Source organism: Onychomys torridus, chromosome 3, assembly GCF_903995425.1.
Source record: "Onychomys torridus chromosome 3, mOncTor1.1, whole genome shotgun sequence".
NCBI classification, from domain to species: domain Eukaryota; kingdom Metazoa; phylum Chordata; class Mammalia; order Rodentia; family Cricetidae; genus Onychomys; species Onychomys torridus.
Genome location: NC_050445.1, coordinates 113,170,785 through 113,187,012, shown reverse-complemented (window position 1 = coordinate 113,187,012; position 16,228 = coordinate 113,170,785). Strand labels below are relative to the sequence as shown.

At 49.0% G+C, this 16,228-nt stretch overlaps 1 protein-coding gene across 2 annotated transcripts in view; it reads left to right on the top strand.

Annotated features, from left to right (window-relative positions):
• The window catches only part of Sema4f (ssemaphorin 4F), a 28,651-nt gene extending 18,312 nt beyond the window's left edge, over positions 1–10,339 (top strand). For both annotated transcript variants that reach the window (XM_036181485.1, XM_036181486.1), the window contains 9 exons: positions 2,442–2,561; positions 2,660–2,811; positions 3,566–3,744; positions 3,944–4,091; positions 4,199–4,421; positions 4,558–4,667; positions 4,776–4,936; positions 7,841–7,899; positions 8,144–10,339. In XM_036181485.1, coding sequence (XP_036037378.1) covers positions 2,442–2,561; positions 2,660–2,811; positions 3,566–3,744; positions 3,944–4,091; positions 4,199–4,421; positions 4,558–4,667; positions 4,776–4,936; positions 7,841–7,899; positions 8,144–8,757 — 1,766 coding nt within the window. In that variant the 3' untranslated portion in view covers positions 8,758–10,339. The remainder of the gene's footprint in view (positions 1–2,441; positions 2,562–2,659; positions 2,812–3,565; positions 3,745–3,943; positions 4,092–4,198; positions 4,422–4,557; positions 4,668–4,775; positions 4,937–7,840; positions 7,900–8,143) is intronic.
• Positions 10,340–16,228: the final 5,889 nt, after the last annotated feature.

Sequence of the window (16,228 nt, the reverse complement as noted above, 5' to 3'; positions counted from 1 at the left end):
GATGACTGATGTTTGGGTTTTCTTTTCTGAACGTCTCAGGAAGGGATTGGGGTGTCATTTGGCAGCTGCCCTCCTGTACTAGCGGCAAGTCAAGCATGTGTCTCCGAAGTGTCTCGGGGAGCTGTAGCTGATTGTACCGAACACCTGCCGGGTGCCACTCTCTTGCTAGGGCCTTGTAATTGTCATCTAGCATCTGCATTTACTCTGAGTGGGAGGTGGCTTTCTCTCTGTTCTGCATTTGAGGAATCTGGGATCTAGGAAAGTCACTTTGCCTGAGATCCTATTATCTAGTAAGTAATCAGAGTTCAAACTGAAGTCTTCTGATGCTGAAACCTTTTTCGAAATCTCAAATGGTGGAATCTTCTCCTCTTCCCACCCACATCCCACAAGGAGGTTTTCAACCCATATATCTCCCAGGCCTCCTGGCTGTGTTTCATTCTGCATTGAGATTGTGTCAAGCCTGGGTATCTGGTCACTGCTAACAAAACATAGGTTTTCTAGAGCGTCTGTTGCCCTGGGATGTCTGGGCTTCCGTCTGTGTGACACTGCTCTCCTGCTTCCCCTGGCTCACAGGCTCCTTCAAGCCTTGCTAAAGTACCTGCCTTGCTTCTCCTGGCTTTCTGCTCTGAGCTCTCAGCTGCCCGCAGAATACTCTCCTTTGAATGGTGGTGTTCCCAGGGCACCCTAGCCTGTGTACCTTTCTTCTCAGTTCCTTTGCATTGTTTCTCTTGGGACCTGAGCACGATGTGCAGTGACTCCCAGGTGCTGACCCTGGCTGTACTTCCTGGATCTTTCTCAATTGCCTTCTAGAATCCCTGTTCTGTTCTGAAAGCCCTTTTGCCTTAGCGTGTCTGGGAGTGAATGGCCGCCAGCCATTCCTCTCCAGCCGCTTTCTCATGGGTCTCCTCTGTTGTTTCCTGTCCTGGTTACTCATGGCTGAGAAGCCGTAAGAGAAATTACCTTCGTTTATTCTTTCACTGTCCTATCTTAATTCGTGCTCAGGTCTACTGACACACTCTGCCTTAGAAATACCTTCTTAGCCCATCTCTTTATTCTTCCCGCCTTACCCAGGCCGTCCACTCTTCCTGAGCTGTGTGAATGGTCCTTTGTTGCTGTTCCTCTTCTGTCTGCCTCCTCTTTTCTCGTCTTTGGTTTGCTCCTGGATTCCCAGTTTCCATTTCTCCTTCCTCTTCCTCCTCCTCTTCTCTTTTCTAAATATAAAAATCACTTTATAAAGTGAATTCGTAAGTAAAAACATCACACAGTAAATTTAATGTAGGAGTGGCTTCTCTCCCTCTCTCTTTCCATTTTCATTTTATGTGGATGTGTGTTTTGCATGTATGGCTGGGTATCACATGCCTGCAGTACCCAGGGAGGCCAGAAGAGGTACTGGGCCTAAAATTCTGGGTTTAGAATCCAAGGATGGTTGTGAGGCTCCAGGTGGGTGCTGGGAACCAAACCTAGGTTCTCTGTAAGAGCAGATGGTGCTCTTAACAGCCAAGCCATTTTTGTTGTTCGGTTTCTGAAACAGGGTCTCTCGGTGTAGCCCTGGCTGTCTTAGAACTTGCCATGTAGACCAGGCTGGCTTTGAACTCACAGAGATATGTCTGGCTTTGCTTCCAGAGTGCTGTGGTGAGAGGCGTGCTCTACCCTGCCTGGCCCTTCTCCTCTTTTTTGACAGCACTGCTGGGATTTCACCGCACCACCATGCCTAGCTGCTGTCACCATGCCTAGCTGCTGTCACCATGCCTAGTGTCATTGATGTCACTGTGGTTTCAGTACAGGGGAAGACACCCCCCACCCCCGTTGTCCTCACTGTCTGTGAAGCTTCCACTCATCACACTGGGCTGGTATTTCCCAAAGTGAGGCCTGCACCACTTGTATCAGAGGAACGCCTGCTTGTTTGAAATGCAGGGTGTTGGGACATGCCCCGATTTTTGCCCTGATTTTACCGAGTTAGAGTGGTTGGGCCTGAGAGGACCTTCACTGTCATTGGGTCTCCAAGCACTCCAGTGTGCTCTTTAGCAGTGAACTGTTCCAGAGTAGTGTACCCAGCAACGTTCAGAAAGAACACAGGGTCTCAGACTGCTCCATAGTGGACAACTTGAGTAAGATTTGGGGTTTGCCGCAAAGCAAATGCCACCTCTGGGGGAGTCTCGGGACAGTCAGCTTATCACCAGGTTACTGCAGTGACACCCAGTGTCCACTAGAGGGCCCTTTATGTTCCTGTCACCCTGGAGCCCTGGAGTTCCTCCGTTCCTTCCTCCTCCAGCACAGCCACTCCCATCCCCTTTTGCAAGTCAGGTGTTCCCCTGGGATGACGTTTGGTGGGTGCTCAGTCCTGCGTGTGGCCGCTCTGCTTTGTCCCATGCTCTGCCCGTGACTGCTTCTGCTTCCGGTGTGTGTCTCTGACAGCCCATCTCCTCCCTGTCGCTCTGCAGGGGGCGTCCTCTACACTGCCACTGTGAAAAACTTCCTAGGGACAGAGCCGATTATCTCCCGAGCTGTGGGTCGTGCCGAGGACTGGATTCGAACAGAGACCTTGCCGTCCTGGCTTAATGGTGAGGAGAGGGACAGGGTCCCCTGTGGCACAGGTCGGGTGGGGGCTGGGTAGCCCCGAGCTATGTCTGTGAAGATCTGAGGTCATTGGTTTCTTCAGCCCCAGCCTTCGTGGCGGCTATGGTCCTGAGCCCGGCTGAGTGGGGGGGTAGAGACGGAGACGATGAAATACTCTTCTTCTTCACGGAGACCTCCCGAGTATTGGACTCCTATGAACGGATCAAGGTCCCACGGGTGGCCCGAGTGTGTGCGGTGAGATCTCTGTCTTGGCTGTCTGTCGTCTGCAGGTGTTTGTCCTTCTGTGTCTTCTCCTCTGTCTGCTGTTCTTTTCCTAGGCTTCTTTCCTGGGAGCTGGAAGGAAGTGAGCAAGAGGGCTCTGTCTCTACCCACATTTACCCCTGTGACACACTGTCTATACAGGAGGTTGGTTTATAGTAGAAGCTCAAAGCAGGAGCTAATGATGGACTCAGGTTCAAGTCCCGCCCCACCACTTCCTGCCTCTGATCTAGTTCCTCCTCCTCCTCCTTCTCCTCCTCCTCCTCCTCCTCCTCCTTCTTCTTCTTCTTCTTCTGAGCTGAGGATCGAACCCAGGGCCTTGCACTTGCTAGGCAAGCTCTCTACCACTGAGCTAAATCCCCAACCCTCTCTATTTTATTCTTTAGCATCTTACACACACACACACACACACACACACACACACACACACATAATTTACATAATAACCGAAGTCAACCCGTAAGTGTTTTAAGGAGTAAACGAGGTCATGGTTCTTTGTAAGTACTCAGTTAACTTTGTCACTGTCCTTATCATCACAACCGTGTCCACCTCTGCATCTTATTACCCCCAATTTCTCAGCCCATGTGTCTGTTCTCCCAATCCGTATGTCTGCCTCCTCACCTGTCCACGTGTGCTGTGAAGTCAGGGAGGGAACTAGAGGGTTGCTTGACACACATTTTGCCTAATATTGGTCTTCTGAAGAGTGTTTCCCATATTCTTGTTCCCCCAGGGGGATCTTGGAGGCCGGAAGACCCTTCAGCAGAGATGGACAACATTTCTAAAGGCTGACCTGCTGTGTCCTGGGGCTGAGCATGGCCGGGCCTCTGGGGTCCTGCAGGACATGACAGAGCTTCGACCTCAGCCAAAAGCGGGGACTCCCGTCTTTTATGGCATCTTTTCCTCTCAGTGGTGAGGGGGTCCTGGGGCGGATGAGAGGGGCAGGAGGGAGGTCCATGGAGTTGGTGTGGTCAATGCAGGTGGACTCTCTTTCCCTCAGCTGCATGGCTCCCAAGCGTTTCTCGGGGATCATCTCATTTGATAAGGGATGAGTGGCCGTCTGTCACCTAGCCCTCTCCAGATACCTGGCTCCAATCTGTGACTCCTGCAGGGAAGGAGCTGCCATCTCTGCTGTGTGTGCCTTCCGACCCCAAGATATCCGGGCAGTGCTGAACGGTCCCTTTAGAGAGCTAAAACATGACTGCAACAGGGGACTACCTGTCATGGACAACGAGGTGCCCCAGCCCAGACCTGGAGAGGTGAGGAGGTGGTGCAGGTCTTGTTGCCAAGGGCAAGAGCGGTGCTAAACACCCCTGACACTTCCTGTTCCCTGAGAAACATTGTCACCCAGACCTGTCTCCCTTAGTGTATCACCAACAACATGAAGCTCCGGCAGTTTGAGTCCTCACTCTCCCTGCCTGACCGAGTCCTCACCTTCATCAGAGACCACCCGCTCATGGACAGGCCCGTGTTTCCAGCGGATGGCCGCCCCCTGCTGGTCACTACTGATACAGCTTATCTCAGAGTGGTGGCCCACAGGGTGACGAGCCTCTCAGGGAAAGAATATGATGTGCTCTACCTGGGGACAGGTATATTTAAGCGTCAAGCGAGTTGCCTGCACAGTGCATGCTGACACTACAGAGGGGTCCCCTATGACATACTGGAGTCTGAGTCCCAGGCACAGTGCCAGTTATGCCATCTTCTTGTCCTTTGCCTGCCTTCTAGAGGATGGACACATCCACCGGGCTGTGCGCATCGGCGCTCAGCTCAGTGTCCTGGAAGATCTGGCCTTGTTCCCAGAGCCACAGCCGGTTGAGAGCATGAAATTGTACCATGTGAGTTGTGTATTTGGGGAGCCCGCTGGGGAGAACGGAGTCTGTGGCCAGTTCATGATCTGGCCTGGAAGCCTTAACACGTTTTCTCTCCTGGCTCCATTTCTGTAGGGCTGGCTCCTGGTGGGCTCCCACACCGAGGTGACCCAAGTGAACACCAGCAACTGTGGCCGTCTCCAGAGCTGCTCCGAGTGTATCCTGGCCCAGGACCCCGTGTGTGCCTGGAGCTTCCACCTTGATGCTTGTGTGGCCCATGCCGGGGAGCACCGTGGGTGAGCCGGGCTGCTTCGTGGGTCTCGCGCCTGCCCTCCGTGGCTCCGCCCCTCCCATATGCCTGTCTCACCGGCTAATGCCGCCTTGTCTGTGGGCCTTCTTCTCCTTTCCGGTCTGCATCACATGCCTGTCCATCTGTCAGCCCGTATTAGCTCATCCGTCTGTCTGTCTGGTGCTGCCTAATTTATACTAGGCCTGCCCTGACAGTGGCACTGAGTCCACGCCACCAGTGACAAGCAGGCAGTGGGAGTGACATCATCTCTAGGAGACATTTCTCGGTTTTCATCTGACCAGATGCTCGTACAGCGCTCATGGTTACCCTTCCTCTCCTTGCTGGAATCTCTCTCCTCTTGTCTTCTGTGCATTCTTCTCTCACCCTGCTGATAGCTGCCTCCTCCTCCAGCCACCGATCCTCGGTGTCTCTCAGGGTTTAGTCCTAGACTTCTCTTCTACACTCTGCGTGTGTGATTTCATTCCTGTGGTTGTCCCAAACGTGTCTCTGGCAGAGCTGCAGTGTACCAGGCTTTCGTTTTTTGGGGGGCCACCAACCAGCTCCCAAATCATGACACGGAGACTTACTGGTTATGAATGCTTGTTCAATAGCTCTTATAACTTAACCTGTTTCCCTGATCCTCGTGTCTGTCTGTCTGTCTGGTGGCTACCCCTGGGCGAGTCCCTCTCTTTCTCCCTTGTTCTCTCCTCCTTCTTCTCTCTTGAGCCTAAATTTCTCCTCCCACTTAATCTTGCTGCCAACCAGCCCCGCCTGTCCCTCTCCTGCCTAGCCACCGGCCAGTCAGCTTTTTTATTAGACCAATCGGGTGCCTTAGGCAGGCCAGGTGAAACAGGTGCAACCCATCTTTACACAGTTAAACAGATGCAGCACAAATGCAACACATCCTTACATCATTAACAAAGGCAGCATAAACAAGTGTAGCACAGCTTTACATGGTTAAAGTAATATTCCGCAGCATAAACAAATGTAACACATCTTTGCATAGTTAAAATAATATTCCACAACACTGCAGAATTCCCCATGTAAACCTAGACTTCATACTCCCGCACTGTGCCTCATAAGCAGTCCCAGACACAGCCAGTCTGAGCACGCACTATGGTTTCCTCTTTCCCTCACGTGCACATCTCAGTGAAAGGACTGCTGTCCCTCCGGGTGATCACGCCAGACACGGCGCACATTGTACTGTGATGGACGGTGATCCAGTGCCAGAGTGAATCATTGCTCTACTGGCTTCCTCCACCTCTAAAAGTGATCCTAAAAGTATTTATTCTTGAAAATTTTAAACATGTTAAAAAGTAGAGACTAGCCGGGCGGTGGTGGTGCATGCCTGTAATCCCAGCACTCGGGAGGCAGAGGCAGGTGGATCTCTGTGAGTTCGAGTCCAGCCTGGTCTACAGAGCTAGTCCAGGACAGGCTCCAAAGCTACAGAGAAACCCTGTCTCAAAAAACAAAACAAACAAACAAACAAACAAACAAAAAGTAGAGAGACTAATATGATAAATTTCCATATATCCATCCCTTCCACCACTGATGCTTGGCCAATCCTGTGTTTTTAAACAGCTTCACTCCCAGTTATTTTGAAGCAAATCTTAGAGATCATATTACTTTATCCATAAATCTCTGAGTATCTCTAACACACAAGGGCACTTTAAAAGGGTGGAGGTACTCGAGGAGAAACGACTACGCCTTCGGAAGACTCAGGTTCAGTTCTCAGCACCTACATGATGACTTATCCTTCCAAGGGCTCCAGCGCCCTCTACTGGCCTGTGGAGGCACTGCATACACATGATGCACTTGAAGGGAAAAAAGTTGGATGCTCCTGAGGATGACACCTGAGATTGTCCTCTGATCTGTGTCCACACACATGTGCATGTCCACTTGTGTGCACACACAAACACATACAGATACACCTGCAAAATAAATAACCATGTTACATAATGAATAATACTACCGTACCCATACCCAGTTCTTAATTTCTTAGTGTTATCAAATACCCTGTTTATGTTTGTTTTCTCGTTTGCAGATACTTACAACAGCCTGTATAAGTCAAGATTCAAGTAATACCATCAATCCCAATAGGCTTATATGTTTCATAAGTGTCTTTGAATTTGAAAAAAAATTGAGATGAGGTCTTAATCTGTAGCCTGGACTGGACTACTCTATATAACCAGGCTAGAATTCGCTCTACAGAACCTGGGCAGATCTCTCCTCCTCATCCAGCCACACACTGAGATTATAGGCATCACGATTCATGCCTGAATCAAACCCAGGGTGTGCGCCTGCTTGGTAGGCATTCTCCCCGAGCTAAATTCTCAGCTGTTGGTCTTTAATATCAGTTCCCTCAATGGAATATTTTTTTGGGGGCCAGCTGTTTGCAGAATACTTTTTCAGAGTAACATTGAGATTGCCTGTTTTGAAGTCCTTGTGGTGCACCACCAGCCCGGCTCATACCCAGCCCAACTCACACCTAGCCAGGCTCACACCTAGCCTTTTCCATGGGGCTGGAGGTTTAAGCAAAAGTCCTCACCACACAGCCAGCACCCTCACCTGTTGAGTCACCTCCCCAGACCACTTAGTTTGAGATAAGAGAGATCTTGTAGTTACGGACAGGCAGTAGTCTAGCTTCTTAGGAAACCTCTCTTCCTCTTGGGGCACACCCACCAAGCATCGTTCCGATAGCTTGTCTACTAGGAATATGCACAGAGTTTGACAGTGCAAACACCTCAAGGAACGTGAGGGGTATTTAGGAGAACGCTGACTGACTCCAGGGGTGATTTAGAAGATGATGGGTTATGTAGTGAGTGAGCACTGTACCATGGTGCTGTGAGGTTCTGAGGAGGATGCAAGCACGTGGGAACACTAGATTTACCAAATGCTGTCTTCTTTGTAGGATGGTCCAAGACATAGAGTCAGCGGATGTCTCTTCCTTGTGTCCAAAAGAACCTGGAGGTCTGTATGGCTCAGTGGAATGTGGGTGGATATAAAGAAAGCGGCTAGAAAGTTGTTCACTTTTGACTTAATCAAAAAACTTGGACCTGAGAAGACATGGCCTCCAGGGACCCAGGGCCTTCCCTTCCTTGGGAGTCCTTTTTGGCAATGTCCCTACAGCTCCATGTAATATCTGACATCTCTCCATACGCCCCCTTCATCCTAGTAACCGCATGCATTTTGTGCCTGTGCCTTCTCTTCACAGAACATCCGGTAGTGTTTGAAGTTCCGGTGGCTACCAAGGGCCATGTGGTCCTACCATGTTCCCCCAGCTCTGCCTGGGCATCCTGTGTCTGGCACCAGCCCAATGGAGTAACAGCACTCACCCCCCGAAGGGATGGGCTAGAGGTGGTGGTGACCCCAGGGGCCATGGGTGCTTATGCTTGTGAGTGTCAGGAGGGTGGAGCGGCCCGTGTGGTGGCTGCTTACAGCTTGGTGTGGGGCAGCCGGCAGGGGCCTTCAAACCAGGCCCACACAGTGGTGGGGGCTGGACTGGTTGGTTTTTGCCTGGGGGCTCTTGCAGCATCCCTTACTCTCCTCCTGATTGGTCGCCGTCAGCAGCGTCGGCGACAGAGGGAACTTCTGGCTAGAGACAAGGTGGGCTTAGACCTGGGGGCTCCACCTTCTGGGACCACAAGCTATAGCCAAGACCCTCCCTCCCCTTCCCCTGAAGATGAACGGCTGCCCCTGGCCCTGGCCAAGAGGGGCAGTGGTTTCGGTGGCTTCCCTCCACCCTTTCTGCTAGAGTCTTGCTCGAGCCCAGCCCATATCCGGCTCACTGGGGCTCCCCTAGCCACGTGTGATGAGACATCCATCTAGAGCCAGGAAAATGACTGCCAGCCCATGAGCAATCACTGGAACTAGCAGCTACTAAGGCCAGGGTTACTGGACCTGGGAGATGATCATGACGGCTCTTGGAGTCTGTGTGATCACCTGGACAGCGGTGTCTGTCTGTCCTCTAGACCTGGATGAGCTGAGGGCCAGACCTTTGCCTGATTCCTATGAGAGGTCAACCCTTGTGACCCTTCCTCCACCGGCCTCCTATCTTGGGCCCATCAGTTGTGGGACGGAGCAAGGACATAGCTCTGACTTGCTTTAGGATGGGCCTGGGACGGAAGGAAACACCACAGAGGTAGCTGGGGGCCGGTGTGCGCTGCATCCTTGTGGTGGCTGTATGATTTCCCAGTTTGCTGACTCTGGGGAGTGCATGATCCCCTGAGTGCCTTGAGATCTCTCCCACTCAGTTTCCCTTTGTCCCTGGAAGAGTGTGTGTCTGTACACTGGTGTGCCCAGAAGACCTGTTCATATGTGCATGAATGGCAGGGCTGGTGCCTAGGTGCATTCTGGGGGTAGGAGGGGAAGGTTGGAATGGGGGGCATTGCCCATACAACTTCACCCTCTGTAGCCAGTGATGGAAACCACCCGCCCCACCCCCCATCACCCCACAGAGCTTCTCTAATTTTGAGCAAAGTTCCCCAAGTGACCTTCTGGGTGGAAAGGGCAGCAGGACATGTGGCCCCCACCCTCCTCCTTGTCTTTCCTCTCTGGCTGCCACCACTGCCATAACCGCCGCTGCGCTTTCCCTGGCTAGCATGGCGGCCGAGGCCTCTCTCCTCGGCTCCCATTTAAGATGAACTTCACAACATTCTAACTGTTGCGGGATGACAAAAGGAGCCCGGAATTGTGTGTAGGGAATTCAAGCCGGTTAAAGGTAGATTCGCCTCAGTGACTTTCACCTTTGCCCTAAGATAGGAGTCCCCCACCCACCCAACTGGGGCTCACGGACTCCTAGAAATTGTATGCAAAAATGTCTGTCCATGTGTGTCTATTTGTGGGGATGTAATGGCTTTCATCAGAGCGAAAGGCCTTAATGAGGTTAAAGGACCACGGCCCATAGTTGCCACATGGGCCACGTGGAGGAGTGCTGCCCCGTGGCAGTTGCTCTCTGCCCCGCTGCCTGTGGCCGGTCCCTGGACATGTTGCTGCTGGAGATCCAGCATCTCTCCAGTCGTTGGAAGCTAGACTCTGCACGTGCTTGAAGATACCGCCACCTTGTTTCTTGCTTCGTAATCCCTGTGTGCTCTGCTTCTGCTCAGTCCGGGTCTTGGCCTATGAACGTGCCTCACCCATCCCTGGTGAGGGACCTCAGACTCCAGTGGTGATGCAGCCCTTTCCAGTTGATGTTTTCTGCTCCACTTGCCTTGACAGCAGCCTGTGAACTACTCAAGAGTCCCCTTGGGTTTGGCGTTATCAGTGGCTTTGTGTGGGATCTTTGGCATGTAATCTAACATAGGGACGTTGGTTTATTCATCTGTAAAGTGGGGATATACCTACCTCAGGGTTGCTGCAAGGACCAAACGAGGAAATGTATAAACAATAAAGCATTACTTATAGCAGTAGATGTTACTGGAACTATTGCTTTATTACACCATCATAGCTTAAGCATGTGATCACCATGACAGGTGCAGTCACCATGAGCCCCATGCAGTGGAAGGTAGGCCATCCTTTCACAGACATCTGTTCCTGGATCATCTCTGAATGGGTCTGAGCCACTCATGTCTAGGCTTTAGTCAGATCTGTGATTTATTTTTTAAAAGAATTATGTGTGTGTGTGTGTGTGTGTGTGTGTGTGTGTGTGTCGGTGTATGTATGTGTGAGTGCAGTTACCTCCAGAGGCCAGAAGAGGGCACTAGATCCCTGAAGTTAAAGTTATAGGCAGTTGTGAGGTGCTTGATGTGGGGGCTGGGAACTGAACTCAGGCCTTCTGAAAGGAAAGCACGTGCTTTAATTGCTGAGGCATCTTTTTAGCCCTCTAGTCTTAAACAGTTTGAGTGGAGTTGATAGCCAAAGTTTCCTTCTGCTGGACCAGGGCCCAGACATAATCATTGCTTTTCTGTGGAAGGGACAAATTTACCAAGTCTTTGTACGATTCCATTTTCAAGACGGAACTGGATTTTCCTTCAGAATAATGGAGATTGGGCATACACATAGAATCCAGCTCAGGATGAGATGCTGAAGTAAGGTCTTTTGTTTGTTTGTTTGTTTGTTTGTTTGTTTGTTTGAGACAGGGTCTTACTACATGGCTCAGGCTGACCTTGACTTCACTGTGTACCCCAGACTGGTCCAGAACTTGTGATTCTCCTGCTTCAGTTCCCCAAAGTCTTGGGACTGACTACACGTACACAGTGGATGCCTGCCTTTGAGAAGGCCCAGGTGAAGTAAAAGGAGAACTTCATGGCTCACTCAGGAGAGAAGACAGGAAGGAAGGTCACTTTCAGGACTGCAGAAAGGACTTCAGGAGTAAGGTGCCAACCTCTGCGATCAGGATTCCGTGTTAGAGGATGTCCCTCTGGCTACTGTCTGTCACGTCTGCTTGTTCCGCCTGACTTCTTCCACTCACAGAGGTAGAAAAGATGGCCGCGGCTCAGACAACTCAATGGGTAAAGGCACTCGCTGCCACGCTGGCTCTCCAGAACCACATGGCAGGAGAGAACTGGCTCAGGTTGTCTTCTCACCTCTACCAGCACGCTTTGGCACATGTGTGCGCCATGCACATGCACACATACACAAAATAAACGTTATTAAAAAGGAAAGAAAAGATAAAGATGGCTGCTTTCACGTTCTTTCAGCTACAGATCCCAGATGCCAAAGTACTTCTTCAGCTGCAAACCAAGAGTCCCAAGGAAGGGCTGCTTATGTCATGTGACTACAGTGACCCGATGATTGTGCTCAAGGGAATGGGATGCTGTGATTGGCCTAAGTCACATGCATGTCCACGGAAGGAAAAATTAAATTTTCAGAAGAATGGGCATAAGGAATTTGGATAGCAAAAACAAAAAAGTTGTAGTTTACTAAAGCCATTTTAGATGCAGTGATCTTTAAAGATTAAATCTGAATATATTCCTTCCAAATGAAGATTTTTAATGGTTTCTTATGACACTTAGGAGATATTCCAAAGCCTTTCTTCTAATTTAGAGTCCTACAGGTTGGGATACTTATTCACTTAACCAAGTTTTTTTTCTTTTTCCTTTCCTCTCACACAAGGTAACCACCACACTAGCCTGTGTTAGTCAGGGTCCTCAAGAGTCATAGAACTTATGGAATGAATCTCTATACAAAAGGAATTTATCGGAATGACTTATAGTCTGCAGTCCAACTAATCCAACAATGCTGGCTATTAATGAAAAGTCCAAGAATCTAGTAGTTGTTCGGTCTCGTGGGCTTGGATGTCTCATGGTCTTCTGTATGTGCTGGAGGAAGTAGGCTCCAATGCCAGTGAAGGAATGGATGTGCTAGCAAGGTGAGGACGAGCAGGTAAAGAGCAAAGCCTTCCTTCTTCCATGTGCTTCTATAGGCTGCCAGCAGAAGGTGTGGCCCAGATTAAAGGTCTGTCTTCCCATCTCAAGATCTGGATCAGAGGTGTGTCTTCCTACCTCAAAGGTCCAGATTGGAAGTGGTTTCACCTACTTCAAACCAAGCAGAAAACCTCCCACAGGCATGCCCTCCATTTGTGGATTGTAGTTCATTCTAGATACAGTCAAGGTGACAACCAAGACTAGCCATCACACAGCCTGTATTCACATTTGTGGACACATTAAGCTTTTCCTTCCTTACGGCAACTAAGCTCATGATTCTTGGCAAGCCTGGCTCCTTCCAGCTATTTAGCTCTCGTTTTAAATATCACTTCCAGAGTGGGGCCCACCCACACTGGCCACCCAGTGTAGATGCGGTGCTTGTCTGCTGTTGGGATAAAAGACCCTGACCAAAAGCAACTTATGGGAGAAGGGTTTGTTGGGGATGTGGTCCACTGTGGGGAGGAAAGCAAGACAGCAAGAGAATAAGGATGGCCTGGCAGTCAGGAAGCAGAGAGGCCACGGTTCATCTCCACAGAGGAAACATGGCGGGAGAGGACAGGAATTGGGGCTAGGTGATAAAACCTCAAAGCTGGTCCCCAGCCCTCCAACAGGCTCCACCTCCTAAAGGTTCCATAACTTTTGCAAACAGTACCACCAGCCGGGCCCAAGAATTCAAATACATGAGCCTGTGAGAGGCTTTCCTAGTCACACTGCAACACCACCTATACATCTTTCTCGGCATTTATCATTAACGAGCATTTTCTTAGGTTGGTTTTTTTTTTTTATTCTGTTTGCGTTATTTCCCTTCTTACCAAACTCTACTCTTCATATCAGTCCAAACCAGAGCTGTTTAGTATAGTCCTAAATCTGTAGTGCCTAAGAAGTACCCTACAGAGGCCTCAAAAAGTATTTATTGAACGAGTCAATATGGTCGTCGCTGACCTGGCTCACTGAGGAGTGGAAAGGCCTAGTGAGTATTCCTGTAGGAGCCCAGATAGTTCCAGTTGCCTTGGTTCTACAGTACTGAGTCATGGCCCCTGGGAGCCTCTGCCTCTCACATTGACTGAATTAATTTTCTGTTGCTGTGATAAAACACCACAAGCAAAAGCAACTTACAGGGAAAAAAAAAGAAAGAAAGAAAGAAAGAAAGAAAGAAAGAAAGAAAGAAAGAAAGAAAGAAAGGAAGAAAGGAAGAAAGGAAGAAAGAAAGAAAGATTTTGTTTTGGCTGTGTTTCCAGAAGGACAAGAGTCCATCATGGCAAGAAAGCATGACCGTCGGTGGCAGGCATGGCCACTGGAGCAGGAAGCTGAGACCTCATCCTCAACCCCAAGCACAAAGTTGGGAGAGTGAACTGCAAGTAGGGTAAGGCTGTACAGTCTTGAAGCCCCACCCCAGAGACACGCTTCCTTCAGCAAGACCTCACATCCCAAGCCCCCCACAGCACCACCAACCGGGCTCTAACGTGTTCATGTGTCTAAGCCTATGGAGTTCACATTCAAAGCACCACACAGACACTCTTCAACAGGTGGCTTTCCGTGTTTCCGGTTTAGATCTCCAACAACCTCTTCCTCTCTGGGGTCTGAACTCCAGCCCAGACCTTTGTTTTCTTTGAGCTCTATTAATAATTTACACTTAGTTATTTGAACATGGGTCTTTCCTGCTCTTCCCTTCAGATCAAAGAAATTAGATCATTTATCTGAGACACATTATTTTGTCCAAGAATAAATGTCCTAAATAAGAATAGTTGCTTTAACTAAAAATAAAGATAACATACTTACATATACTAATTTGTATGTATGGTATAATAAACATTTTTTTTTTCATACTAAACTCAACCCTAGAAAGACTGGGATAATTAGCTACAGTTTTAGCCAGAGAAACAGCTCAAGGAGAAAAGGAGAAGTCTTCTAAAGACTGGTGTTATCTTCTAAGGACTAGTTTCAGGTCTCACAGATTCTGAAGCCTGTGCAGTGGTGTATTGCTAAAAATTTTCGTATTAGTATTAATTAGAAGACTAACAGAAAAATACAATGACTCAATGAGAAATATTTTTGGTTAAATATGACTCAATGTTGGTATGAAAACATGTCTGCAACACTGGTTAGTGAAAAAGTCAATAAGAGGGAGAAGAGTCCATCCCACAGTGCTGGGAGCTAGCCTAGCGCTCATGTTCTGCAAGTTCTGTCGAGCTAGGAATAGTTCATAGAACATCAGCACTGGATAAAGACACTCAATGCTAATGACAGACCAATCTGAGAACAAGAGCTGTCTACAACCACATCTAAACACAAGCACAAACAAGAATACCGTCCAAACCACAGAAGTGAACATGCACCCACCTGTCTGTCGTGGGATATTATTTTAACTAGGCAAAGATGTGCTATATTTGTTTATGCTGAGGAATATTATTTTAACTGTGTAAAGGTGTGTTACTTTATGCTGCATTTATTTAACGATGTGAGGATGTGTTACACTTGTTTCACCTTGCCTGCCTGATTGGTCTAATAAAAAATTGAATGGCCAATAGCTAGGCAGGAGAGGGATAGGCGGGGCTGGCAGGCAGAGAGAATAAGTAGAAGAAATCTAGGCTCAAGAGAGAAGGAGCAAAGAATGAGGGAGAAAGAGAGGGACACGCCTGAGGCCAGAAGCTAGGCAGATGACAGACTGACAGACAGACAGACAGACATGAGAAGCAGTGAAAGTAAGATATACAGAAGGAAAGAAAGGTAAAAAGCCCCGAGGCAAAACGTAGATAAAGAGAAACAGGTTAAGTTTCTTAAGTTATAAGAGCTAGTGGAACAAGTATAAGGCCAAGCATTCATAACTAATAAGAAGTCTCTGGGTCATGATTTGGGAGCTGATTGGTGGTCCCCATGAAAAGGCCTGTTACACCTGTCCCAGCTGATGTAAGGACACGCATGCTTGGCCCTTCTCCAGCTTTGGCCTTGCACTAATCTGACCTCTTCTCTAACAGAGTGTATTAAACTGCCTGGTCCCAGAATGACTTGACTTCTTGACAGTATCAAATGCAAGTAATGTCCCAAACTCAACCCTGTCTTCAAATCACCTGGCAAAAGCCACACCCCATAAGAAGTTCTTCCCAATGCCCCCTCACTGAAATGATTCACAGACTCCACGTTCTCTTTAACCACAGAGTGTGATAAGTCCAACTTGCTACTGTCAGTGTGCTCCTGGTGGTGTGAGGCTCGAGAGCTGTCTTAGTGAGGGTTTCTGTTGCTGTGAAGAGACACCATGACCACAGCAACTCTTGTAAAGGAAAAACATTTAATGAGGTGGTTCACTTACAGTTCAGAGGTTTAGTCCATTATCACCATGGAGGGACATGGCGGCATGCAGATAGACATGGTGCTGAAAAGGTGGCTGAGAGTTCTACATCTTGCACAGGCAACAGGAAGTGGTCTGTCTCACTGGGTATAGCTTGAGCATATATGAGACCTCAGAGCCCGCCTCCACAGTGACACACTTCCTCCAAGAAGACCACACCTACTTCAACAAGGCCACACCTCTTAATAGTGCCACTCCCTTTGGGGGCCATTTTCTTTCAAACCACCACAAGAGCAATGATAATCCCTGTCATCTCACTATTGTTTGTGATGATAACACATCTCTATTGTCACAGATCTGTGTGGGACAACACATACCAAACTATTAGTGATGGCTGGCTCTGGTAGAGATTCTGCCTTTGACTTAAATATGATGTGCATATGTTTGTGTGTGTGTGTGTGTGTGTGTGTGTGTGTGTGTATGGAGGCCAGAAGCTGATGTTAGGCATCTTCCTCAATCATTCTCCACTTTGTTTTTGGATACAACCTCTTGGTGAACCTGGAGATGATCGGCTAGACTGGCTGGCCAATGAGCTCCAGAGAGTCTCTTGTCTTTGCCCTCCCAGAGCTGGGATTACAGGCATACACCA